Here is a 27957-nt window from a genome sequence, read left to right on the forward strand (position 1 = left end):
GAATCACTCGATTTTGTTGAGTATTAAAGAAGTTATGAACGTTTAAATTTTACCCAGTTTCCGCGCGAGTTTTCCAGTTTTCCAACGGACCAGTCACATTTCAGGCTATTTTCCGGCCATCTCCAGCAATCATTGGGCTTCTGAATAGGTATAATCTTGTTCTACACTTTCTTATCTTCATTTTAATATATTATGGGTCGAATTTGGTTAAAAATCGATTGAGTTACGAATCTTTGAAAATTGCCCAAAGAATTTTTAAAGGAAGGACTAAAATCATGGATGGTGGACAATATCAGGGATCATTTCTAGTGATTTTCAATCTCAGTTACCATTTCTATTAATCATCCAAATCTCAAGGACCATTTTATATAATAACTCTCAAGAAAATGAATAGAAAGTTACACATGTAATTGAATTGAAACGTTTGGTAAACTATATGGTCAAAATTAGCATAATTAAAAACAAATGGACTAAAGTAAATTTGGTGCAAACTACAGGGATCAAAGATCTCAAAAGTAAATTTGGCCAATAACAAGAGTTGTCGTTAGAGGATAAGCGACCGTCGATTTTCTCGACCCTGTCTCTGTTCGGAAGAAGAGGGAGGAGAGCGTTCCGGATGGGTATACGTACCCGTCTCCAGTTAGCACGTTCCGGGAGGCCGGGAAATACATGGTCGGCGGTGAGGCGTGGGGCTGATGGGATGCGTTTGTTGGAACAAGTTTCATTGATTTGTATGGAAAATATAGGGAGATTGTGCGCGCGCGTAAGGTGTTTGATGAAATGTCTGAGTTATTTTCAACAAATATGTGAAGGCATTTTGTTTGCTGAAAGTCTAACTCATCGCCTCGAGTAAGAGAATGGCGACACAAATGTGGCTCATTGGAGATCTTATAACGCCATGAAGTTAGCACTTTGGGATTGAAATGCGCGCTTATGACCGTGATCTTTTTCAGGTACTGTCGTCTGGATGCTGTTAGGAAGTGAACCATATCGTGTATACGATTCCCTCTTCGCCAAATTCAGGTGCCAGTTATTCCAGCATAGACTCAAATTTGACTTCTGAGTGCTTGGTGAAATTTCAAGAGCAAAAGCTGTATGTTTTAAGAAGTGAAGATAGTACAATGTTTATACTCAGTCATTAGCAACATGGCTTTCTAAGTGTGCTCTGCTTAGTTGATTAGGGTAATCGCCAAGTGATATGAGTGCTGAAAGGTGCAGCATTTATTTTCTAAAACATTTTTACATTCGTGTTCCTTGTTTCTAGAATTGCAGAGTACCATGTTCCTACTCAGTGTTGACATCATGGCGATAGAAGTATGAGATTGCAGACGCTGCATGAAGTGCTGCTCCTAGTGGAAGAGCCTCCTCGTCGATAAAAAAGTAGGGAGAGTGCAAGTGTTGGCTCGATTTCAGAGTCTCGTTCTTTATCCCAACAAAAAAGATTGCAGCAGCAGTCTTCTCTGCGAAGAAGCTGAAATCCTCTGCACCCATAGTCAGCGGCATAAGATGAACATTAGGTTCCCCAACAAGGACCTCACCGACATTCTTCACATGTTCGTACAGTGCATCGTCATTCTTCATCGCCGGATGAGGCAGTGGTCTGTCCTCCATGAAGTCCACCACAGCCGTACATCGATACACGGCTGCTTGCTGCTCTATGATCTGTAAGTGCAACATATTTAGTCAAGTCTACTTACATTGAATAGACATTTATGATATTTGATAAGATGGCGATATGTACTCCTCTTTGATCCTTTCTTGCAGATATGAGAGACCCTCAGAAGTCAAGCTTCGATAAGTTCCCCCGACTTTCACACTGTCGGGGATCACATTTCCTGCTTGACCTCCCTGTATGTACCCTACTGTTACCACCTACATGATACAAAGATGAATGGATCAAAATTGTTGTTCTAAATTGCTAGTATAATTCTGAAATGTACAACTTCATTTACGAAACTTTTGATTGATTTTCACAGAAGAAAAGGGAAGGGATTAAGATTACTCTGGATTCAAGTGGATCTGTCTCTCGAGACACAATCTGTTGGAGTGCAATGGTTATAGAGGCTGCTGCAGGAATTGGGTCCCTGGCCTCATGAGGGGATGATCCATGCCCTACTTTTCCTTGTATTGTAGCCTCAAAGAGCCCCACGCCAGCAAGTACTGCCCCAGGCCTCGAAGCTATGGCACCAGTTGGTACTGATGGAAAAACATGTATGCTCAAGATGGCGTCGATGTCATTCAAAACATCGTCTTTTAACATATGGTAAGCTCCAGCGTAACCCTCCTCTCCAGGCTGGAAAACTAGTTTCACGGTTCCCTTCGACAACATGTTGAAGTATTAAAACCTGCAAAGTAGTAGATTGGTAGCTTTTGCTGTTAAACACAATGTATTTATCTACCTTCAACAAATCTTTTTTGTTTTGAAGCAACTTGGCTGCTCCAAGTAGCATTGCGACGTGCGAATCATGACCACAAGCATGCATCTTTCCATCAACTTTGCTCTTGTATTCCCAATCTACCAATTCCTTCAAAGCATTAAAATTGGTTCCAAGGAATCAGATTTCAATTAAGCATCTAGTCAAAAGCACTTCCAACTACATTCGGCGAAAATACTTAAAAGGTGATTTTGGGTCATAGAAGCGTTTTCTACATAAACAACTGCCAGTAGGGGTGGATTGATGCATGGACCAAGATGGTTCCAGGACCACCCACAAGTCCAAAGAGGCACCTATAAGGACTTTCAAGGACCACCCAACGGCCTAGGCATGTGGTGGAAGAGAGAAGATCATCATGGTTGTGAAAATGATGTGCAACAGAAGCTTTTAATCAATGAGAAATATCTAATTTCAAACGAAGATGAGCATAGAGAAGACGACCATAACTCTGCTGTTCTTAGTTCCAACGAAGAAGAAACTCTCCCTTCGTTCCCCACGTGAACAACTCCCCATTTTCCTTTTTCTTATTTTTTCATTATTATCCACCCAAGTTGTTTCACCAGCCATTTATTTAATAAAGGGATGGGGTATACACAATTTTTTTTATTTTTAAATTCACTATAAATTCATACGATCTCTAAAATATTCTGTAAAGTACTACAAACTCGTGTAATCACAACTTGCATCTCATACCGTCAAATTCTTTAAAATACTAAAACAATAGTTCTGATGTTTTTCTATGTTATATTTTAAATAAGTATAATTTTTTAGTGCAAATATGCACTTATCTATATAATTTATAATAAATTTACTTAAATCCGCTTAAGCCTCTACCTAGACCTCGTCTATGCGCATAGGCGCTAGGTCTCAACCCACTGTCTGCCAAGCGCTAGTGTATCTTGATTAGGACAATCCGATGTTAGAATTCTGGATAGGCCACTGGCTGCTAGGTGCTTTCTTCATGAAGCACTCCAAATGCTTTTCAGGTACCTCTTGAAGTTTTAATAGAATTTCAATATGTTTATAATAAAAACACTTCTAACAAAAGCAATTACACATAAGTAGAACTTGAAAATACACTTGCTGGAAATACATGGACTAAATTCGATGAAATTGAAAATACAGGCAGAGAAGTGGAACTTTGAAGAAAAATTGGAAATAGTCTGAACTATTGAAGAAAAATTGAACGATATACGCTAAAAAAGTGTTCTGGTCCAATTTCTAGAGAGAGAGAGAGAGATAGAGAGAGAACCTGGAGGGAGGGCATCCATGTCAACTCGAAGAGCAAAGACTGGTTTAGAGCCAGAGCCAATAGAAGCCACCACCCCAGTCTTGGCAACAGGCCACTTGTACCCAACTCCCAGCGAGTCGAGCTCGGTCCTGACGAGTTCACTCGTCCTGTGCTCCTGGAATCCCAGCTCCGGGTACTGGTGGATCCTCCACCTCAACCCTCTCATCCATTCGAAAAACTCAGGCTCCCTCGCCGACGCCAGCAGCTCTTGTGTCAGTGACTCGAGCTCCGGTCCACCTCCGGCAGCACAAGAATGCTGATCAAACACTGCGGCAGCTGATGACAGTAGCAAGAAGGAGGTGAAGAAAGTGAAAAACCCCATTGGAAAATTATCTTGAAAGATTCCAAGAGCAAGAACGTTATGGATTATCTTCAAATTATTACAAAAGACAAACAGCTTAATATTTCGTCTACACTGAAAAATTTCTCAGAAGTTCAAACCGGTAGCTCTTACATTGATTGACACGTGATTGAGGAAGTAGTTGGTCGCTGGATTTAGCCAATAATGTATGAGCATCTTGTTTTGTGGTGATTGGTGTGTCAATTTAGAAGTGATGGTTTAGAGCGAGTGATCGAATGTGATTGTGTTTGGCTTTAAAAAGGCAAGGAATATTGATGAGTCCATATTATACTATATATTTTATCCTATTCTTAGTTATAGTTTATTAGTTATTTTAATAGAATTTTGATATTTTGTTATATATTTTCAATGTAGGACATGCGACTTCCTCTAGAGCAAAAAATGATCAAATGGATGAATTTTGGAGTGATTCCAATTGGAGGATGTTCGTGAATTTTTCAAGATGATTTTATCAAAGTTTCAGATTTTTCTACCAAGCCGTTTGAGATTGACGATGAAATAAAGGCCCCACGCGTAGCTTTTCCAGATTGACATTTCTGGACGTTTTGGGTATTTTTGGAGGTCAAGATGGCATATTTTGAGGAAGATTTATTCTGAGGATTTGTAGGGGACGTCTCCAGCTTTCAAAAGAGACATTTTGGGACCAAATCGGAGTTTATTTGGTTGGTCAAAAGTCTGATTTCCTGAGAAGTCCAAATTTTAGTTTAAATAGGAAACCTTTTGTTTTCTATTTTATTGTTTTATTATGTTTCCTGGTTTTATTTTAAGATCTTTTAGGGTTTTATTTTGTAGTAGTATAAATAAGACTTTTTAGCCGTTAGAGTTAGAGGGAAGAGATGTCACATCCTGACCCGCGCCCCCACCACATCCCGGGCTCGACTCCATCGTAGCACGATATTGTCCGCTTTGGGCCCCGACCATGCCCTCATGGTTTTGTTTCTGGGAACTCACACGAGAACTTCCCAATGAGTCACACATCCTGGGAATGCTCTCGCCTCGTACTCACTTAACTTCGGAGTTTTGATGAACTACGAAGCCAGTGAGCTCCCAAAATGCCTCGTTAGGTAAAGATGAGAATATACATATAAAGCTTACATGATCCTTTCTCTTGAGCGATGTGGAATGTTACAATCCACCCACCTTAGGGGCCCGATATCTTCGTCGGCACACACGTGACCAGGGTTAGGCTCTAATACCAAATTGTCACATCCCGACCCAGGCCCCCACCACATCCTGGGCTCGACTCCATCGTAGTACAATATTGTCCACTTTGGGTCCCGACCATGCCAACTGACACACCCCGACCGAAATCAAGGCATGCTAGTAGTCACGTGAAGGTGACGTAGCCATGTGCACAATGCGGAAGCAATATTAATTTAATAAATGCGAATAAATAAAAACCCAAGCACTAGATAAGATAAGGTGCAAGACGAAATAAGTGTAAATTCACAACCAGAGCATAAGTAGCCTAGGTGCAGTCCAGTAGGACGAATACTAATTATACAACACTCAAAGATGACCATATAATGGTGATAATCTGTCAGAGCTGCTGTGGATTCCTTGCAAGCCACCAAAAAGCACTTCTAACTAGAACTGGAGGGGCGCAAAACAGAAATTGTGAGTGGGTAAAAACAAAACTTTTCAAAACCATTTCAATTATCAAAGATAGTAACCCTTCGCTGTAAGACCTGTATAATTTCCCAGAAAATAAAATACATATCTATACCACAACCATGCTCAGAATAAAAAAATCCACATATATATGCCATGTAGGATATCTCAACATATAAATATATAAGCCATGTGATATAAATCAATGCGAATGATATGTCAACCAGAGTCACCTAACGTGACCTGTATGACTCAAATCCACATCTCAACAAATATACTTGCACACGAGTCGGAACCACCTAAAGTGCTCTGTACGACAGGACTAGGTGTAAATAAATACGCTCAAGTGCTACGATCACGTGAAGACTGTACGAATAATCGCGGGTCATCTACGAGTCGGAACCACCTATAGTGGTCTGTATGACAGGATTGTGCACCTAACTTGGATCCAAGGTGAGCGTATGGTGCAAGAGATAAACATCACGTGAAGGACTGTACCTTAACCATAGGCGGGAGCACTAACACCGGGGTGCAGGTTTATGAGCTCTCAGTACATCTCACATAATCATCAATTTACATAAACAACCTACAACTCACCTGGTACTTACCTGAGCGTCCATAGCGTCAAATCACATTTATGCATACTATATTAATTCAATGATGATCTACGTATAAATAAATATGCATGACATTTCTAAACATAATTTCATTTAAATCGATTTTCTGGGAAAAATCTCAAGTATATAGGTATGTACGGAAAACCAAAAGCCCACTCATTGGTATGTGGAAGGGTCGTAGCCCTTAAACCTCGATTGACTGTGCTCGTCTTGAGGATATGTCTCACCTATATGCGAAACAATTATATAACTTGGCTCTGATACCAAACTGACATTATTGTAACATCCTACATTGTCCAAGAGAAAGGATCTTGTAAGCCTTATATGTATATTCCTATCTCTACCTAGCGAGGCCTTTTGGGAGCTCACTGGCTTTGGAGTTCATCGGAACTCCGAAGTTAAGCGAGTACGGGGCAAGAGCATTCTCAGGATGGATGACTCACTGGGAAGTTCTTATGTAAGTTCCCAGAAACAAAACCGTGAGGGCATGGTTGGGGCCCAAAGAGGACAATATCGTGCTATGGTGGAGTCGAGCCCGGGATGTGGTGGGGGCCTGGGTCGGGATGCGACAAGAGAGGAGGAAACGCACAAGCCTTTGACAATTCAAGTTTATTTTCTACGTGTTTTCTATCCTTATTCTTAATAATATTTTGTTTTATGATTATTCGTAGCTGGTTTCTTTTGCTAGGGCGATGCCTTGAGCCTTAGAATGAATATGTGATTTTATTAATTTGCTTATGAATGGATGTATGTTTGCTTTGAATTATTAATCACCACGATTAAAACTATCTAATTGTCTTAGTGATTCGCGACCATTAGGGCTTTTAGACAAGTAATTTGATGCAATTTTTGTTGGAACATCACCCTGACATTGAAGAAGGCTTCTTGTGATTAGTAATTGTAAGTTCACTTAAGGCGAACATCACGCTCTTAAGGGTTGCATGATTTTTCAAAGGGTTTTCACAAAGCTTAATGAGTCTTGCATGTTTATATTTGATCTGAACATTATAGACAGGTTGCATGTTAGATATACGTTTTCGCTTGAACATCATGAGGAAAATATGTATTAGGAAAACCTAACCTCTAAAGCATGTGTGTGGAAATTCGTAAGTAATTGATAAAATTGCATATGATTGTTAAGGACGGCGGAACCCTAGGCTTTACAAATTGACTTTCTTTAAATTGTTCTCTAGTTAATTTCTTTAATTGTTTTATTTTAAAATTCGTTTTTATTATATTAAATTCTAAAATCAACATTTTCCAAACTTTGTTTTCAATAATTAATTAAGCGTTGGGTTTAATTACAAATTATTCATTCAATCTCTGTGGAAAACGACCTTACTTGAGCTGTTATACTACGACAACCTTGTACTCTTACAAGTATTTTAAAGTGTTTTTATCTCTACTTTTGCAGGTGGTAAAAAAATCCTATCAAATATTCAAGTTTGGGTGAAGGTTAAATAATGGAGCAAAAGGACGTGTAAAATTTTGTTCACATGAAGTTGTGTTATTGATGGAATGTCACAATAATATAGTGCTTGTGGCGTGTAAGTTTCTCATATAGTATTTTTATTTCTTTTTTATTAATTTAAAAAAAAAATTCTATTGTTAATTGCCCAAACAATTCATTTTACGAGCTACAGATACTATTGGGTAATTACTATTCACTAAGATAATAATTGCCTTTGCCTTTGCCCAGCCCAGTCGACGGGGCAATTATTGCCTTACTGGGGGTGGGCTTTTGCTCTTTTTTGTCTCTTTATATAATAGATAGGAGTTTTAGGGTATTGATGTGTCATATCCTAACTTCCTAACTATACTTATTTTCTAGGGTGTGTGAGTGGCTAGGATCTATCTACACACATGCAAATCTTAGCATTTCTTTAGATAGGAATAATATCACACGCCTATGTGAGTTAGATCCTTGCAACTCCCGCTTTTGAGTCATACAACCATGAATGACCCAAATTAACTCACACACAGGGCTGGCCCTGAGGGTAGTCCTTGTAGGCGCCCGCCTAGGGCCTTCACTTCAGAGAGGCCCTAAAATTTTTATATATCCTGTAAATAACATATGAATATAGAAAAAGTAAGAAATATCATAATTCCATTTGTTGGTGCAATGGAAATGTTCAGCTTCCTTTCTCTTTGGGGTGTTAAGTTCGAAACATGGGATTGCCTTTTTAGTCACTAGTTTTTCTTGTTTTTCAAATCTACTCCCAATCCATTTGTTCAAATGCATATAAAGTTAGAAAACTCAAGTCCATTTGCAATCGTTTTTTCCTTCAACGTTCGAATCTCTCAATTTCTATCGAATGTTTCAATCAACTATTATATGGTCTTGAAGATTGTATTTTAAGGTAATCAAAACTTTGAACTTATATTTTGCTTTTCAATAATTTATTATTCAATGGATTATTTTAATATTCTATTCGTTAGTGTGATGTTTATTTTAGGAAAAAAAAACACAAGAAAAACAATTTGTTAGTGTGACGTCTCTAGCACGTAAGCACTTAACGGGGAAATTAACAGAAAAACTGACAGATATCTGACATTGGCACAAATTTGTAAGATGAGGTATGCCATTGTCAATTTTAAAAGATGAGGTATGAAAGTGTCGTGACACCAATAGTTGAGGTAGTTTTTTGTAATTTACCCAAATTTATAATACCTAGTCAAAAGCACTTCGGACTATTTTTGGTGGGAAAAAAAAAGTGATTTTGGATCGAGTGTTTTTTAGAGCAAGTCCATTGAGAGTGGATTACCCGGCACCCAGCACCCAAAACAGGCCGGCCCTCAACCAAATCACTTAACCCCAGCCCAAGCCAGGAAAGAGATCGGCCCATAATCAACAGACCCAACAGTCGGGCCATCTGACGTCAAAGCCCACTGAATTTTTTTTTGCATCAGACGCATGTGATACACACTCGAGTGGGGGCGCGTCCCTGATAGAAAAAGGGCGTGGGGCCTACATGCGTAGGCGCACTTACGGTTTAGACGGAGAGGCCACGTGGCTCGTTCTGGGCCGTTGGATTTCCAACTGTAAAAAAAAATTAAAAATTAAAAATAATGGCTATTGATGTGGCACAATGAGCACCGTTCGATTTTCATATCAACAATCCAGATTTTTCCGCCAAAAAACTTAATTAAAAAAAAGTTAAATAATTTTTTTTATAAAGTCAGAAATTAAAAATAAAAATATTATTTTATTATTTTATAATAAAAAATAATAATATTTTAATAAAATTGACTAGACTATTTTTTATCAAGGGTGGACATGCATTTGGTCTATCATTGTTCATTGGGGGTCTATCATTGTTCACTAAGTGAATTAAATAAGCTGGATACTGACGCATTTTTTTAAGAGTGTACTTGCTCTTAGATAAAGACTTGTCGTGTTATTTCTTCATGAAGCACTTCCAAGACACTTCCAGCAGAAACAGTTGCGAGCAGTCCACAAATGACACGTAATGTGGAACTTGAAAATACACTAATTGTAAATACATGGAGCAAATTCAATGAAATTGAAAATACAGGCACGGAAGTGAAACTTTGAGCAAACTACATAAGTTAAAACAAAGTGTTTTAACGAGTGCGTCCTGGGTTCAAGTCTTCTTTTCCCTTGATGCACAATTAGTATAGACTATCGCTATAATAAAAATAAAAATAAAAGTGTTTTAGCCTAATTTCTAGAGAGAGAGAGAGAGAGAGAGAACCTGGAGAGGGAGGGCATCCATGTCAGCTCCAAGAGCAAAGACTGGTTCAGAGCCAGAGCCAATAGAAGCCACCACCCCAGTCAGCGACTCTAGCTCTGGTCCAACTCCAGTAGCACAAGAATGCTGATCAAACAGTGTAGCAGCAGCAGCAGCTGATGAAAATAACAAGGAGGTGAAGAAAGTGAAAAATTCCATTGGAAAAATTTTCTTGTATAAAAGTTCGAGACATCGCTTTTATGACTCAGAATTGTTTTTAAGGTTTAAATTAAACAACTAGCAGCTCACATTTGTTAATGTTTTTATTTAAATGTGAAGGGCAAGGACTGTGTGAGTTTTGGGAAGGGTACAAAATAATGGAGCAAAAGAGTGTCTTGGGAAACTCTACTTCTTAAATCAGAACTGATTTTCACATTTACCTTTTTTTTGGTATGATCTTTTTCCTTTATTTGTATTCTTTGATTCTTTTTAAATCTACACGATTCAACAACTGGAGAAAAAGAATCAGATGAGTGGGAAAATCATTTTCTGTTTAGATAAATAGGAGATGAGCACAAAAGATAAGTTGAATGTACAAGTGATGAATTTGCTTTGTGGTTTCATAATCATGAATGGTCAAGATCAATTTGCACGCCGATTAGACAACTAATCCTAGCATTTCTCAAGACAGGATTAGTGGCACATGCATGTGTGAGTTGATCCTCGTCACTAGTGGCGGATCTAGGATTCAAACATTTGGAGTTTAAATGTTTTTAATAGAAACTGAGTGAGAAGTACGCAAAATAATTTTCTTTTCGAATACTTGGTGACCTTGTTGTTGTCAGCCAAACTATGTATACACGACCTGTGACATCCCACATCGCCCCGGGGGAATGATCCTTAAATGTATATTCTCATCCCTACTTAGCACGAGGCCTTTTGGGAGCTCACTGGCTTCGGGTTCCGTAGGAACTCCGAAGTTAAGCGAGAAGGGGGCTCACGACCACTCCAAGCATTTTCTTAGACAATATTTACTTTCAGAATAAAATTACAGAGGTTATGGATGAAGTACGATTCTCTTCCCTTCAAATTTCTCTCTCCTCCAGTCCTTTTCTCTTTGAATGGTTATTATTAAGCAACGTCAACTTCTTGTATTAATTTTTTTTTTTTAGAGAGAGAAAGGTGAGAGATTATATTTAGCTTCAAATAGTAAGGCTAAAATGCCAAATCAAAATATATTACAGAGATTGAAATCTTAAACTTCATGGCAGATTCTGATTTGCAAGCCCCAAGAGTTAGCCCAAATGACGAAGGTGGCGGAGAAATGACTTAGAATTAAACTAGGTCGAATGTTTGATTCTTTTCAGTCGTAACAAAATAAATAAGTTATTGATGTGCAAGCCTTGAGGGTGAGGTGAAAATCCATTAGCAATCAATGTCCACTGAAATTCTTCTGGCATACTCGAGTTCTTTTTGTTTCTGCATCCAAAAATTTACATTGCAGAACTTTGAAGGAAGCATTTCAAATTTTTAATGAGTTCCCAACGTCATGTGTATCCAAGTAAGATATTGCAACAGCAGCATTGAGAGCTGCTCCAACAGAAAAAGCCTGTTCGTCAATGACAAATAGAGAGGAGTGCAATGGCTGGTCTGATTTTAGACTCTCATTCTTTATCCCGAGAACGAAAATTGCAGCCGCAAACTTATGTGAGTAGAAGCTGAAATCCTCTGCTCCCATGATCAATGGGTGAAGCTCCACATTAGGTTCCCCGAGTAGAACCTCACCAACCTTCTTTGCGTGCTCATACAATGCTTCGTTGTTAATCATCACTGGATAAGGCAGCGGTGTTTCCTCCATGAAGTCCACTGTACCCTCACACCGATGCACGGCTGCTTGCAGTTCTATGACCTGCAAGTGGAACATAACTGTAAGAGAAGCTATACAAGCAATCCACTCAGTTTGGTAAAATGAACTAGTTTACCAAGTCCTTTTACAGTATGTGATGAACCGATTTAATGAACAGGCTAGATTGGAATGTTTTTAATCAAGTAACCCAAATCCAACCATCCGCTGAAGCATAGAATCTCATAAACCGGTGCATTGTAGAATTTTAGCAATTTTACCTCTTTGATCCTTTCTTGGATATGGCTGAGTCCTTCCATTGTCAAGCTCCTAAAAGTTCCCCCAAAGTTCACGGACTCGGGGATCACATTTTCTGCTTCACCTCCCTTTAAGTACCCAACTGTCACCACCTACGTAACCGGTTCAACATGAAAATTGATACACTAATCAAAATCTAATAATCCGCGATTATTGCAATTTGGAATAAAAAGGGGTAAAGTAAAGTCTAAGCGCATATGGCATAAAAAGGAAATCCGATTTCAGTAAGACTTGATCTTAATTGTAGTTCAGATTCAAGTTGGTTTAGTGATTATTATTATGGTAAATTAGTGTATCAAGATGTCAATCTGAGGTCTTATTTCGGTGCGAGGAGAAAAATTACCCCAGCCTCAAGGGGATTTGTCTCTCTTGAAACAATCTGCTGAAGAGCCACAACAGCTGATGCTGCTGCAAGAATTGAGTCCTTATTCTTATGTGGAGCAGCTGCATGCCCACCTTTTCCTTTGATTGTTGCTGAAAAAAGGCCAGCGCCGGCTAGCATTGGACCCGGCCGGGAAGCAATGACACCAGTTGGCAGTGATGGCATAACATGTATGAAGAATATGGCATCAATATCGTTAAGAATGCCATGTTGTAACATATGGTAAGCTCCGGCATAACCCTCTTCTCCAGGCTGAAAAACCAGCTTCACAGTTCCCTTTTAAGTTCAAAAGCAACAAAAAGACATGGATCAATTACAATTTGGGTTTGCCGAATTAATATCTGATAAATTACATTGTTCAACTGCATATCAAGTTATCGACGATATATGACAAATGTACGACAAGTGAATATATATACCTTTAGAATGTCTCTTTTACTTTGGAGTAACTTGGCTGCGCCAAGCAGCATTGCCACGTGAGAATCGTGACCACATGCGTGCATTTTGCCGTCTATCTTGCTCTTGAACTCCCACTCTACTTGTTCCTTCAAAATTCAATGGGTACATTTTGATCATCAGTGACCAGAAATAAATCATTTACCCAATTTACCATTTTCTGGTCAATAACAAAGTTCCATAATAGCCGATGACATTTGGTCTGGTAGAACTTATCACCTTCCTAAACAGTTTAAGTCATGTTTACATGCCAGAAACGGATGTTAAAGAGTGTCACTCTCCGCTCCTAGTTTTGCATTTATTGACACACAAGGAATTAAAGAAGGGTTTCCATTAAAGAAGGGCCACATGTTATGATTAAGTACATAGTACCTAAAAATACGTTTGGGATTAACCAAGGGGGGAAATCATTCCTATGAATCACACACAAATCTCCCACTCAGACCCATCAGTGATTTTTTAGTGTGTTTCAGCTATGTGCCATTATATAAGTGGAGGAACATTTGAATTTTTTTTTTTTTCACTTGTATAATAACATGAACCATCCTGTGTTTCCAGTACATTGATGAATCTCTACAAGCCAACAATCTTGATCCCATCTGTTGGAGAGATTTTTCAGTGTGATCGGAATACGGGATGGCACACCACATGTCTCTATACAAATGATGAAATATGTGTGTTAAAAAATTAATACTTAAAAATAAAATTTTCCATCACTCCATGTTCCAGTCTCAATGAGAATTTTTTCCACTTGTTGATTATTTATTTATTTTATTAAAGATTCAAAACTTAAGATGAATCACGTAGATCGCATAGCGGTGTCTTAGTCCTTAAAACGAAACCATGCAGGGTGAGATAAACACAAAATACTGTGTTATTAGATCACAATATCACTTTGGCGGGATACCCGATCCATCTATGTTATCTCATACCTAGAGATGGGCAAATACCCATTGGTTATGGGTAACCGCGGTTATCCACCCATTTAAATTTGACAGTTACGGTTATGGGTAACCATTTAGATAAATAAACGGTTATGGGTATAACCGTTTACCCGTAAAATTTAAATATGCGGTTATGGGTATTACCCGCGGTTATAAACGGGCACCCATTTAACCGTTTATTTTAATATATGTAAAACTTAAAAATAAAAAAAATAAAAAAGTTTCTAACTAGCTTTAGTATCCCGACATATATTTGGTTATAAAGAGCCATATATATATGTCTCACTTGAGAAAAAAATATAGTTGATAGAACAGGCTAATATTTAATATATATGATTGAATGTGCTAAAACATTAGAGTGTTTGACAGTTTTGTTTTGAAGTCTTTTGGAGTTTTGACCAATTCAAGATAATGATTACCTTCGACATTTAGAAACATGTTATTATCAGATGATGCCTACCTATATATATTTAATTGGCCTCAAGTTTTCAATAAATATTTGACCCCAAAATTAGAAATCGATTAAATGGCTTAGATCGATGAACATATGTTTCTAAATAAAAATCCAAATATTTATCAAATTAGCTTATTAGCAGACTGATGCGTACTTACATATATATATATATATATATGTATATATATGTATGTATACAAGAATATTAATTAACCTACAGCCATGTATGATTCTTGTAATAGATTGACCGTCAAATAATTGGAAGACATCGCATATATTCATAAATAATATTGCCATTAATATAATACATGTTAAATGTACTTATAACAGTATTTAATAGTTAGTAAAAAGAAAATTATGACAAATTTCTTTTTAATTTTAAATTTGTTAAAAAAATATGTAGACGGTTAAAAAAAAAAAAATGAGTACAAATTATGGGTAAATGGGTATGCCATTATAGGTAAATGGGTATGCAGTTATGGATATGGTTAACCGTTTATAAACGGTTATAAATATAGGTATACCCGTTTATGTAAATATCCAACGATTATAAGTAAATAACCACGGTTATCCGTCCGCCATAACAGTTGCCCATCACTGCTCATAGCATATCAACCACTTATCATTTCCCATTCACGACTTCCTTCCTTCTAAATAATTAAACATGCCCCAAATTCGTCGGAGTTGATTTCCTCATACTATAGTATATGGACCTCACTTGTGCTTTCACTTTGATTTCGAGTACAGATTAGGAAACATGTTGTTTTGTACTTTTATCCGAGAGATGACAAGTTCAAAATTTTCGATTAAAATCAACGGAAAAAGACAGAGAGGACCTGAAGAGGGAGGGCGTCCATGTCAGCCCTGAGAGCAAACACTGGTTTGGAGCCAGAACCAACGGAAGCCACCACACCAGTCTTGGCAACAGGCCACGTGTACTCAATTCCGAGCGACTCGAGCTCGGTCCTGATGAGTTGACTCGTCCTGTGCTCCTCGAACCCAGTCTCTGGGTACTGGTGGATTCTCCTCCTCATTCCCGTCATCCACGCAAAGAACTCGGCCTCCTTTGCCGATTCCAAGAGCTCCCGAGTCAGCAATTCGAGCTCTGACTCAGTTGGTTCCGAAGCCCAAGACTGGCCCAAAATCGTTGGCAGCAATAAGTACAAGAGCATCAACGCAGCCATAGTCGGATGAAAATATGTTTATGGGTTTTTGTGGAAATTTGAAAGCGAATCACTCCAGACCAGAGAGCAACAAAAAGCGATAAGCTTTTTCTCCTGAATTATTGTATTTGGCCTGCAAATTTATGCTTTATTATTATTATTTTTTTGGTTATGATAATTATCGTTCGATTTGTTTAATGGGTTATTTATGCGTGTTTGTTGATCACCTTTAAACCTCACAATTAATAAAATTAATAACTAAAATATTTTTTGAACAAACGATATTATCTACATAAAAGAGAAAGAAAGTTGGGTTTAGTCTCACAATGAGTTAGCAACAATATGGTTCAAATTCGTCTCTGACAAAAATTAATAACTAGAATCCCCTACAAATTTTCTATATCATCTAGATTAAACATTTGTGCCTTTTTAAAATTTGATTAAAGTTCTTTGACCATTCGTCAGCATTTTTTGTTAAATTAAATTACATGTCATTATTTTAGTTTTGTAATTAAAATAACTTATAAATTTATCCACTTAGTTGCTTGATTCGTTTTTTCTTATTCAGTGGAGATATTTGTTGTTAACTATATTTTTTATTCTTTCAAATATGCTTCTTCGATCACTTTTTTTTTTTTTTTTGAAAACATTTAATACTATCTTTTTTGTCAAATGGTTTGTTTTTATTGATTGTTTTCAAATAGTTGTGATTCATCATAACAAGTTATGTGTAATTTTTTCAATTTTGTTGTGAAACTATTTTTCTTTGATGTTTTATTACGTATAGTTGTTGATAGAACTATTATTAGGTATAATACATTTTGCATATATTATCGGTGGGTACGTTTAAATTTGTAAAATCGTTGATTGGTACGTTTATTTGCAAATTTTGGTACGGTTGATTTGGTACATATTGTTAATATTGGAACATTATTTTTCATTTAGGTACGTTCGATTTCACACACGTCGTTCATTGGCACGTTTATATTGTTTTCAATCCTATTTTCTTTTAATATAGTAAAATTTTATTTGGGTACAATTAGTTTTGTGGGATTTAAAAATAATGTTTTAAATCGTATATAATCATTGCTATATTGCAAGGGTTATTGTGAAAATAAATTGTGTGACAACCCGTTCCAAATTTTACGTTTTTATTTTATTTTAAAAGCATGAATTTACGAAAATGCCATAGAGGCAAAGATTTTGACTTATGTTGACCATCGTCTAGAGAGACGTATGACTTATTCTTTTAACATATTCTCATAGTACTCGTTGGTGTGAACGCATAGGCGAAAGCCGTTTGCGAGTCGGGATTATAACGGTATAACTATGGACGTTTGAAAATGGTTATTTAAAGTTTAGTTATAAATTATTTGAATTCTCACCTTGTGGGAATAGTGGACCAATTAAATTAAAGGGACAAGGAACCAATTAGAAGAGAGGAGGAAAGCCTTTAGCCAATCAGAAAGAAAGAGAAAAATAAAAAAATAAAAAAACCGAAAGCTCCCAGCTTTCCCATGCATTTTTCCCCTCGCGACCACCCATTTTCCAAGGCCTATTCCGGCCAATTCCGATGGATTTTTTCAACGCCACCACCACCATCTTGAAGCTCTCATTCCCCTCTACAAAACCCACTCAAGAACCACCTTGATTAATCACGGTATGTGGCAGTTTGAGGCCACGAAAGTTGGCGGTTCTCACACTCTGGGCATCCTTTTTGATTTTGCGGCAAATCGGCAAAGTGATGGCCGATGCCACCACTTGGGCTTTGTAGCCCATCATCCCAGGAGCAAAACCCAACCAACCTTGACCCCGTTGGACCACTGTAGAAGACGAATCGACACCGAGAAGTTTTAGGCACCCGCCGGCTTTGTGGGAAAAATTGACCATCTTCCGTCCACTTTTGGACTTCGTGGCAGGTATGAAAGTTGCTCCACTCACTAAGATCTTCATGTCTGCGAAGTTTCAGAATTTTTGGTAATAGTTGGATTTTCCGGCGAGTCAGGGCGGCCGACCGCCACCCGCGACGGCACGTGCCGCGGCGTGTGGCCAGTGGGTCGCCAATGCTACTTTTAGGCTATGTCGAATGTCTTGAATTCAGTTTTGTTATTTGAATGACGTAGGTTGATCGTTAGAACCTAAATTTGTTACGATACATTACTTAATAAAAATGTGAATCGACGATCCAACTGTGGGATCGTCACCAAACTTGGATACATTATAATACGTAATATTTAAAGATCATAGGAATTTATGGATCGGAAATCTAATGTACGGATCTTCCCGAATTGGATTTGTAAGTTAGTAAAATAAATGTTAACCGCCACTTGGTTTTGGGCAATTAGTGGAGATCCGACCGTTGGATCGTAATGAAATTTTAATATGTTATTCTAGAAACATATTTTGGATCGTTGGGAGTTGCGGATTGGAAATCTGATATACATATCTTCCGGATTGAGTTATACAGGGTTGTAAACCTTACTATCGATCTTTGATCGACTGTTGACTTGTGGTTAATGGGTCTCAAACTATTTTAGAATGCCCTTGATATTGTGTTTTATGTGAATTCCGTATTCTACTGATAAGAGTTCTGAGATGTGATTCGATAATTGGTCACAAGCACCAATCATTCAGGACGTCTCGATGCGTGCGCTAGAGAATCATAGCGTGGACTCCAGGTAAGTGAATCTTTTCCTTTTTATCGTACATATTATTGAGAGTTCTATCGACACTTTTAAATTGATTAGGTATATTACATTCATATAATTATTGTGAATGCTTGAAGTACTAATATGAACTACGAATGGCTTGATCCTTGTTTAGGGTACGTAGGTAGTCTAACGAGACGTTAGATGCAGCCATAATATATTTGAGACAAAAGTCTTATTTGGGAAATTGAGTAATGCGAAGGAAATTGGTAAGGGCAAGTTATAGTTTTGTGAATTAGTTAGTTAAATTAGTGTTAATTGGGTTGTCATGGATAATTATCCTTGAAAATAAGTAGTTCGGGAGTAGGGCGTTATTGATTGTACATTTCACACCGTATTCTTTATAATTGAGAATGCTACGACATGGTTGAGTATTAGATTGCATCATGGTATATCCATATGTATATTACTTGCACATAATTATTGGGAATGCTTTCAAGTGAAAGGTGAACGCAAGACACCTAGGTAAGTTCAGGTGAGTTTATGGTATTAGTTGAATCGATTGAGTTATAGCATGACTACATTTATGTGTTAGGCAACTCCGATACTGTCGTACTGGTTGCCATAAGTTGCACATGTTATATTGAGATGTATTGAGGGCTCATAAACCTGCACCCCGGTGTTAGTACTTCTGCCTGTGGCCAGGGCACAGTCCTTCACATGTTGTTCACCTCTCGCACCTTATGCTCACCTTGGACTCAAGGTAGGTGCACATGTTTGTCGTACAGACCACTATAGGTGGTTCCGACTCGTAGGTGACCTGCGATTATTCGCCCAGTCTTCATGTGATCGTAGCACTTGAGCGTACTTATTTACGTCTTGTCGTACAGACCACTAGAGGTGGTTCCAACTCGTGTGCAGGGATGTTTGATGAGTTATAGATTAAGTCGTACAGGTCACTATAGATGACTCCCGACTTGTATGCTAGTATTGATTAATGAGATATGGATACCTGCACCCCGGTGTTAGTGCTTCCGTCCGTGGCCAGGGCACAGTCCTTCACGTGATGTTCACCTCCCGCACCTTACGCTCACCTTGGACTCAAGGTAGGTGCACAGGCCTGTCGTACAGACCACTATAGGTGGTTCCAACTCGTAGGTGACCCGCGATTATTCGCCCAGTCTTCACGTGATCGTAGCACTTGAGCGTACTTATTTACACCCAGTTCTGTCGTACAGACCACTAGAGGTGGTTCCGACTCGTGTGTAGGGATGCTTGATGAGATATGGATAAGTCGTACAGGTTAATAGAGATGACTCCCGACTTATATGCTAGCATTGATTGATGAGATATGAGTACAGTTGTACGGGTCACATTAGGTGATTCCGACTAATGTATCATTTTATATTGATTAAGTTCATTTGGCCTACTTGTTAATGCATTGTAGAGTCTATGGACACGGCATACCCGTGGTTTTGGCCATTTTTGAGCATGAGTGGATATATATATATATATATATATATATATATATATATATGTGTGTGTGTGTGTGTGTGTGTGTGTGTGTGTGTGTGTGTGTGTGTAGTACAGTCCTATAGAAAATGATAAAGGAATTACAGTGAGGGGTTATTACTGTTAGAAAGGTAATAGTTTTGGGAAGCTTGGTTTTACTGCTTACTCACACTTTATGTTTTGTACCTCTTCAGGTTTTAACTGTTGAGTTCGTATCGATGAGGATATATGGCTAATCTTAGTATTGGTGGCTACTTTTAAGGGTATGATTCTTACCCACACTACTGTCCTTTACTTATGTTTTGACATCGCGTGTGAAATGGGTTCGCTCCCACTCGTAGCGCACTCTGGTATTTAGACACTGTTAGGTTCAAATTTATTCACATTTTATACACTATCACACTTCATGGCTTCGTCACCTTTCAGGTGTCGGCCAACATAGCTCGATTTGGGGTCTTAGTGGACATTCCGGGTCGGGGTGTGTCAAATTGAATCTAACCACGTTTTTTTTTACAATTGTCTTGAAGGGGAGAGAGGGTAATCAAATGGCTAGATAATAGGAAATTTGTTATGATGTGTTTTTTTGTCATTAGATTTTAGGGAGGTACATGAAATAATTAATTCTAATACATAAAGCACCGAAATTATAAAATAAAAAAGTTTAATCAAATCTCTAAAAGGCATAGATGTTTAGTTTAAAAAAAATTCAAAAGTACGGTGTCTATATCAAAAGATCTCAATTGTAACAATAATAGAGACTTACAAATCTTATTGCTGCATATTGAATGGATTTGTAATTTTTTTCAATAAGTTGACTTCATTTGGAATTTGGAATGACAAAAAATATAAAATTTTAAGGATGAGATGGTGGATAGCTCTCGAATTTCTGGGTTGCACCGTGAAATATCAGAGATAAGAATGTGAGGTAAGATTTTTTTATTCTTATAAATAAAGGCGAATTATGGGATTAATTTAATGGTTGATTTGTGATAAAGGACCATAACAAGACATAATGATTGGATTTATTTGAAGTTTCAAACAATAAGAGGGTTTTAGAAGAAGAGGAATAGCTAAGTATCATACAAATATGTATATAGATATAGATATATTTTTTCAAGGTCAGGATAGGCCAGGACCACCACGGTCCCTTGGTGCCTCCGCCATGTTTACCCGATCGCAAGTGAGTCGACTCGTCTCGTCCTCCTCAAAGGCCAGTTCCAGGTTCTCGTGGATTCTCCTCCTCCTAATACCTCTCAACCAACCAAAGAACTCGAGCACCAGAGCCGAGTCCACCCTCTTCCGAGTGAGTTGACTCACCTCCCACCACGAACCAGCCGCCCCTGAACCCCATGAGTGGTTGCTACTCCATGACAACAAGATGAGTTCGATCGGTTTAAGGATTGTTATGTGAATGGATTATTCAACTCTTATATAAACTCTAAATTATTATTGTTTGAATGTTTGAGGTTAAAACAATAATTCACTAAGGCATGCATAAAGTAGCCTCGCTCTGGAAGACAAGTACATGGAACAAGACCGGCCCAGAACTAGAAAAGAGCTCAATATATAGGCCGAAAACAATCAACCACTATTCTGGAGAAGGGCCTCATGTATAGGAAAAAAGACGATCCTCAAACCGAGCTATAGCCGACAGTACAGTAAGTGCAAACTTGGCCAAGATGAGCAACTCCATTACAGTGATCAGGGATGTGGTTGATGCTTGGGGTGGGAAAAAAACCGCTAAACCAAGAAAAACAAATTATGTCGACAAAGAAAGTCAACATTAAAAAAAGGGAACTAAATCGAACCGGACTACTATACTAGTCAAACCAAAGCAATCCATTAGTCATTTAGTTTTGAAGATTTCCTCTTTGTTAAAAAATTGAAAATATCATATTAATATTTCAAAGGGAATTGTAAATTGCTAATTAAACAATAGTTAAAAGAAAAATAGTGGTGGGTTATTGCTCTGGTGGTTGGAGCATAAACTTTAACCATTACGTTTCGAGTTTAAATCTATCTATTTCTCTTATTGTAGATAATATTAGAGAAAATAGAGAAAGTTTGTAGAGAATTTGTCAAATTCAAAGGAATAGGAATCTTTGTTCTTTGAATTAAAATGTTAATATATCAATATGTAAGAGAGAACTTAATTAATAATAAACTGCGATAACAAAAAAAGAAAGTGCCATGTGAATATATAACACCAAGTAAAATACCAAATTAGTAAAGATCAAACTAAACTGCCCAAACTGGCTTGACGTGGTTGGTTTTTGAATGATTTGTTGAATTTTGCCACCACTGCACATTAATTATTCCCTGAACTCTAAAATAAACTAGATTAGGTTTGCCGTTATGCCAGGAGGTTAGGAACTATGAAGATTCCCAGGGCTCAATGAAATGATTCCGAACTCAACCATCTGTGTCGTTATTAGATATTTTGTTTTGGTGCCTGCAATGACCTTATTTATAAACCTTATTATGTAATATAAAACTGTTTAATTACGATAAAGATTATAGGGAATCATTTAGTATTATGTACTAATTACTAATATATGGACAAGGGATAGAGCCAACCGCCCATTTGTTTATGGAATATCCAATCTTTAATCTGTTAATTAGCATAATCATTCATGCACTTCGCCTCCCGAAGACGGTGCTTGTTCATAGTACTATTACTATATATGCGGCAATATTTTTATATTTTATGTTCTGGTTTGTGTGTCAGGTTCCGACTGGTCCATTTACATCGTCCTACATATAAAATTAGGACTACCTTAACGTATCATTCCCTTAATCAAGATCCACATACATCAAATTTGAATGAGTCATGATGATCCACATATAAAATTATGTATTGCTTTGTTTATCGTGGAAGAACATCTCGTGTGGTGCAATATCGAGTATATACATTTGGTGACATGTCATAATCTCTCTAGACTGTCACAAAAACAACAGTAGATATGCCACTACTCAACTTGTGAGAACTAATAAATTCAGGATGTGTGGAGAAGTTTTATCAGTTCTCACGTTTTCTCCCCATTTCAAAAGAGAATCAGTTCCACCCACCACCCCCCCCCCCCCTTCTCTTCCCTACTCTCTCTCTCTCTCTGAGCAATGGCATCCTCCTCAGTACTCTCGGCGGTCCCAAGAAGGTTAGCAGAACATGCTTAATCAATCGAAGTTTTTGAGTTTTCAGTTTGTGCCTCTATTTGTGTACCTTTTCCTAGTCGGTTCCTAACTTTCTATGATTAATCAAGTTTTACATTTTTCGCTAATTAAACTTACGAACCGCAACCTCTCTTGAGTCTTGACTCATCCAAGCTATCTAACAAATTATCAAACAAAACTTTTCTCATGATAGAATGAAGCTAGTTTCCTCAAGATGCTGATTGCTGACCCAGCTTTGCAAATGTATACTCACAATAAAAATGGCTTCACATAAATACAAGTTCATGGTGCCTATCCTCTAATGGGAAATGATTTCCACCCTCTTATTTTCTCCTATAGCACATCTTTATTTGTTTATCTCTCTTGATTCTTCTTTGATTTATTCAATCTAATGATTAAAAATAGAGAAGAGTAATCATTTCATTTACTTAATTTATCCAAGCTAGAGATGTGTAGACGCTAAGCCGGCTAAGGCAAATCTTTGGTTCCTCCACTCTTTGGTTGAGGAGCCACTGAGAACATGATTCAATTCGGTCACTGGAAACAATCACCACAAGAAAAGTGAGCAACAACAACCCTAATTAATTAGTAACCATTTTGGTAACTTTTGTTGCTGAGGTAAAAACGATGTCCAAAGGAAATAAAGGTGTAAAAAAAGAGAGTAGGTAATAGTTACATCTCAAATGTGACAAACGCATTAATTTTTTTTTCATCATTATTTTCTCATTGGTAACATCGTTGTGATCCAAACAACAGCTACAAAAAGAGTTACTCATTAGGGTAAGTTTTGCTCACTTTTCTTATGGTGAAAGTGCTCATTCCTCCTAATTATTGCATCATTTGTTTTGTACATTATGCGAACACCAATGTGTATATTAATAAATTAATAACATGATGCTTTGAAAGAACCTCATTAGATACATATAATGCTGGAAGGAAGATTCGAATTTGTGTGCACATAAAAGAGAACGTTATCCTAATTAGCCAACTTGGCTAAACTCAGGTCTACTGATGCGATTTATTACCTTGATTCCGTTAAAACCAGCCTTATGGATAAACGAATGAGTTTCATAACGTTGCGATTGATACAAAATTATAAAAAATTATGTGGTGACGAAATGTAGATCACCATCAATCTAACTCTGTAAATTGCAAATCCTACTGTTCGGAGATTATGTATGTTGAAATTTTCAAAAGTAATTATTATTTTGTAACTGAATGCAGGCTGGAGGGAAAGGTGGCTCTGATAACCGGAGGAGCCAGTGGCATTGGAGAATGCACAGCCAAAATCTTTGTCCAGCATGGGGCCAAAGTCGTCATTGCAGATGTCCAAGATGATCTGGGCCATTCGGTTCGCGAGTCCATCGGGCCATCGGACTGCACGTTCGTCCACTGTGATGTCACAGACGAAGCCCAAATAAAAGATGCCGTACACAAAGCCGTTGCCACATACGGAAAACTAGACATCATGTTCAACAACGCAGGCGTAGTTGACCCAAACAAAGCCCGAATCATCGACAATGAAAAGGCAGATTTCGAGCGCGTGCTTAGCATAAATGTCACCGGAGTTTTCCTCGGCATAAAGCATGCTGCCCAAGCCATGATTCCTGCGCGGACGGGCAGCATAATTTCAACTGCTAGTATAAGTTCATATGTTGGTGGTGCAGCCTCACATGCATATTGTTGTTCCAAGCATGCAGTTAATGGCTTGACAAAAAATGCAGCCGTTGAGTTAGGTCAGTTCGGGATCCGAGTGAACTGCTTGTCGCCGTACGCGCTCGCAACGCCGTTGGCTCGGAATTTTGTGGGGGTTGAGGATGAGGAGCTTGAGAATGTGATGGGATCTCTAGCCAACTTGAAGGGCGTGACACTTAAGGCGGTGGATGTCGCAAATGCAGCTCTATATTTGGCAAGTGATGAGGCTAGGTATATTAGTGGGCATAATCTCTTGATAGATGGGGGTTTCAGCATCCTTAATCCCTCTTTCGAAATGTTTCAGTACCCTCAAGAGCCTTGATCTTTTTTTTTTTTTGGTTTTTTAAAAAAGGGATCAGTTGATGATTTTATCATGACAGTTTATCCTCCAAAGCCTTGATCCATTCAAGTGCTATAGATTTTTATTTTTTTTTTTCTTTTTACATGTTTGAGTTTGAATTACTTTTAATTGTTATAAGTTCATCCTTTAAAAAACAAAAAATACAAAAAAAAAAAAAAAAAGGACCGGTTTTTAAGTACCCCTATCGGAGTAGAAATATTCGGGTCTTCCAATAAGCAATCTTGTTATTGTACGTTTTAGAAGGTTGTACATCATCTTCGTTTGCTACAAGTTTGAGTGGAGAAGAGTGATAAAAGAGACTTCCACGTTCAAGTTATATTTTGATATCTATGTACATTTCCTAATATTTGATTGTTATTGTGATCCCTATATTTTGAAATTGACCTTTTTTTATTATATTATTTTTATTTTATTTTAACAAACGATAGTATCTACACTAAGGGGAATGAGATGAGCTCAGCCTCACAATGGGCTGACATGCAATAATGTGGCTGAAATTCGCATTTGGTGAAAATCGAACTTAAGACATCTCACTTACAAGTGAAGATGAATACTACTGAACTCTAGTACTAAGTAGCTAATCTTTATATTTTATCCCATCAACAAATTTTGTCCCTTGTAACTACTTTGACGTTACTTTGTCGTGTTAGCATAGTGTGTCATTTGTATACATCAACCCAAATTGAACCGAAAGATTCAAAATTGTTAATAGATTAAAACACAAGAATCAAATTGACCAAATTTAAAATATAGGAATAAGAAAGTATGTAACCCTAATCAAATCAACCGTATTACCGTCACCGTCACAATCACTATCACTTTGTTGTGATCATCACCAGTACCATCCTCCCTACCATCACCACTATCCTGCCACCGTTATTAGAAACATAATCACCGCCACCACCACTTCCCACTACCCACCTCTAATACCGCCACCAATATTACACATGATGACCCACCACTATTTAAAAAAAATTAAAACTTTGAAACTAGTGGAAATACCCATTTTAACAGCCGATTAAAAAAAACATTGACATCTATGCAAATCTATTAAAAATCATACTAAGTCTCACAAACTCTCTCAAATTCCATATTAAGACCCAAATAAAAGTTACTCAAAGCCCGTGTAACTATGCTTCTTGCGTGGTGTTTCTGGAGTGACATGAGTCCATCCTTCAACTTCACTCGGCTTGACTGGCATGGTTTTGGAGTATGCCCCCAACAATTGAGGTGAAGATGTTGAATTGAATGAGCCAAAAGTGACGGTGGTATTATTTGATTCCAACACATCATCAAGACCTAAGTCAATGACTTCTTCTTGGACCAACTTCATGATGAGATCTTTCAACACAAAGCACTTTTCAACCGAGTGACTGATGACGCGATGGTACTTACATTATCTTAGGTTGTCGGTGCAATTCATCTCTTCCGCCCGTTTGCACTCGGGTAAATCGATCATTTTTTTGTTGAGCAAGTCCTCTAACATGGTAACCACATCGAAGTCAGGGAATGGATAAGTCTTCTCCTCAAACTCCTTTAAAGTGCATTTATGCCTTTCTTGGTCACAAAAAACTTCAGTCCGCTTCACCTTGTCTCGTGTAGAGATTTTAACGGGAGCTATGTTAACCACCATCGCTTCCTTGATAGGTTCCCTCATGGATTTGTCCATTTTCTGCCCAAAGAATTTGTCCTTTCTGTAATCAGCAATCGGGTCTTTCTTCCCATGATGGGCGATGCTCAACTCCATGTCTTGGGTGCGAGTAGCTAACTCTTCGAAAGTCTAGGGCTTAATACCTTGAAGAATGTAGTGCAATCCCTAATGCATGCCTTGTAAGCATATCTCGATCAAGGAGATTTCTGAGAGTCTGTCTTGGCAGTCGAGACTTAGAGTGCTCCATCTGTTGATGTAGTCAACAATTGGCTCGTCCTTCCATAGCTTTGTACTTGTGAGCTCCAACATGCTGACGGTGCGATGTGTGTTGCAAAAGAAGTTCAAGAACTCTCACTCTAATTGCTCCCAACTGTTAATGGACTCAGGCTTTAGATTCGTGTACCAATTGAACAATCACTTGAGAGCATAAAGAGAAAAGAGAGCAGAAATCATTTCCTTCCTTATTTGTTCAAGTTAGAGATTGATAGATAGACGCCGAGGCTTCTTATTAATTAGGCCATGGCTACATTTGAACAATCACTTGAGAACATGATTCAATTTGGTCATAGGAAACGACGGCGCTCATTCGTCATAATAATTGAATAATCTGCTACATTATGTGACAATTGTGTGTAAAATAATAATGATGCGAAGAAGCAACTCCACGAACTACATAACACAAAGATGTTCGAACTTGAATGCATAAGAGGAGCAAATTGTTCCAGTGAAGCTACTAATGCATGCAGTTGATGAATGTGATCTTGGGAATAATATCGGCAATATTGATGGTGAACGAGGTTAGGCTTATAAAGCTTATCATAGTACATGCTATTCTTTCTACACGTCTTGGGCTTGAATCTGCTTTCTTAAATTGGGTTTTTGAAAAGTTTCGCTAGCTCCAGCTTAAAGTATTGGTTGAACGATTGGGTCTTCCAAAAGATTGACATTGGCTCCAATGACTGAATATTGAATGGGTTTTTGAAAAGATTGATGTTAGCTCCAGTGACTGAATGCAGACTGATTAGACTCTCGAAAAGATTAGCGTTAGCTCAAGTATAATGACTTGACTAGGTCCTAATGTAGGAATTGGTTTCCCTAACGACCCCATGTGGGGCCACTCATGAAGAGGCGTGTTGAAGAATATGATCTCACATTAGAATATAACAAAATAATATATGATTAATATATAGGAGTTTCCATCCCTAATATCACCAAGGTCTTTTAAGATAAAACTCTGCACCTAGTAATGAGTGGTTAAATTAAAAACAATACCAATAATATTAGTGGTGAACCGTTCTAGACCTTTAAAGTTAATCACACTACAAGTCTGACTCTGCTGAATTGTTTAATTT

The 27957-nt window shown here is 37.8% G+C and overlaps 2 protein-coding genes across 3 annotated transcripts; one reads left to right on the top strand and one right to left on the bottom strand.

Moving 5' to 3' along the window:
• Nucleotides 1–1074: 1074 nt before the first annotated feature.
• On the bottom strand, nucleotides 1075–15686 carry LOC137712876 (IAA-amino acid hydrolase ILR1). 2 transcript variants are annotated; one of them, XM_068452056.1, is made up of 5 exons: nucleotides 15241–15686; nucleotides 12970–13095; nucleotides 12512–12826; nucleotides 12132–12260; nucleotides 1075–1662 (listed from the first exon to the last, which is right to left on the bottom strand). In XM_068452056.1, the coding sequence occupies exons 1-5, from the start codon at nucleotides 15586–15588 to the stop codon at nucleotides 1285–1287; spliced, it is 1296 nt and encodes a 431-aa protein (XP_068308157.1). In that variant the 5' UTR covers nucleotides 15589–15686; the 3' UTR covers nucleotides 1075–1284. The 2 variants fall into 2 exon arrangements, with proteins under 2 accessions (XP_068308157.1, XP_068308156.1); XM_068452055.1 differs by lacking the exon at nucleotides 1075–1662 and adding an exon at nucleotides 11418–11916.
• A 7158-nt stretch (nucleotides 15687–22844) lies between these two features.
• On the top strand, nucleotides 22845–24915 carry LOC137712447 (secoisolariciresinol dehydrogenase-like). Its single transcript, XM_068451518.1, has 2 exons — nucleotides 22845–22882; nucleotides 24123–24915. Exons 1-2 carry the CDS (start codon nucleotides 22845–22847, stop codon nucleotides 24913–24915), a joined length of 831 nt encoding a protein of 276 aa, XP_068307619.1.
• The last annotated feature ends 3042 nt before the right edge of the window (nucleotides 24916–27957 follow it).

Source organism: Pyrus communis, chromosome 13 (genome assembly GCF_963583255.1).
Source record: "Pyrus communis chromosome 13, drPyrComm1.1, whole genome shotgun sequence".
In the NCBI taxonomy this organism is placed as follows: Eukaryota; Viridiplantae; Streptophyta; class Magnoliopsida; order Rosales; family Rosaceae; genus Pyrus; species Pyrus communis.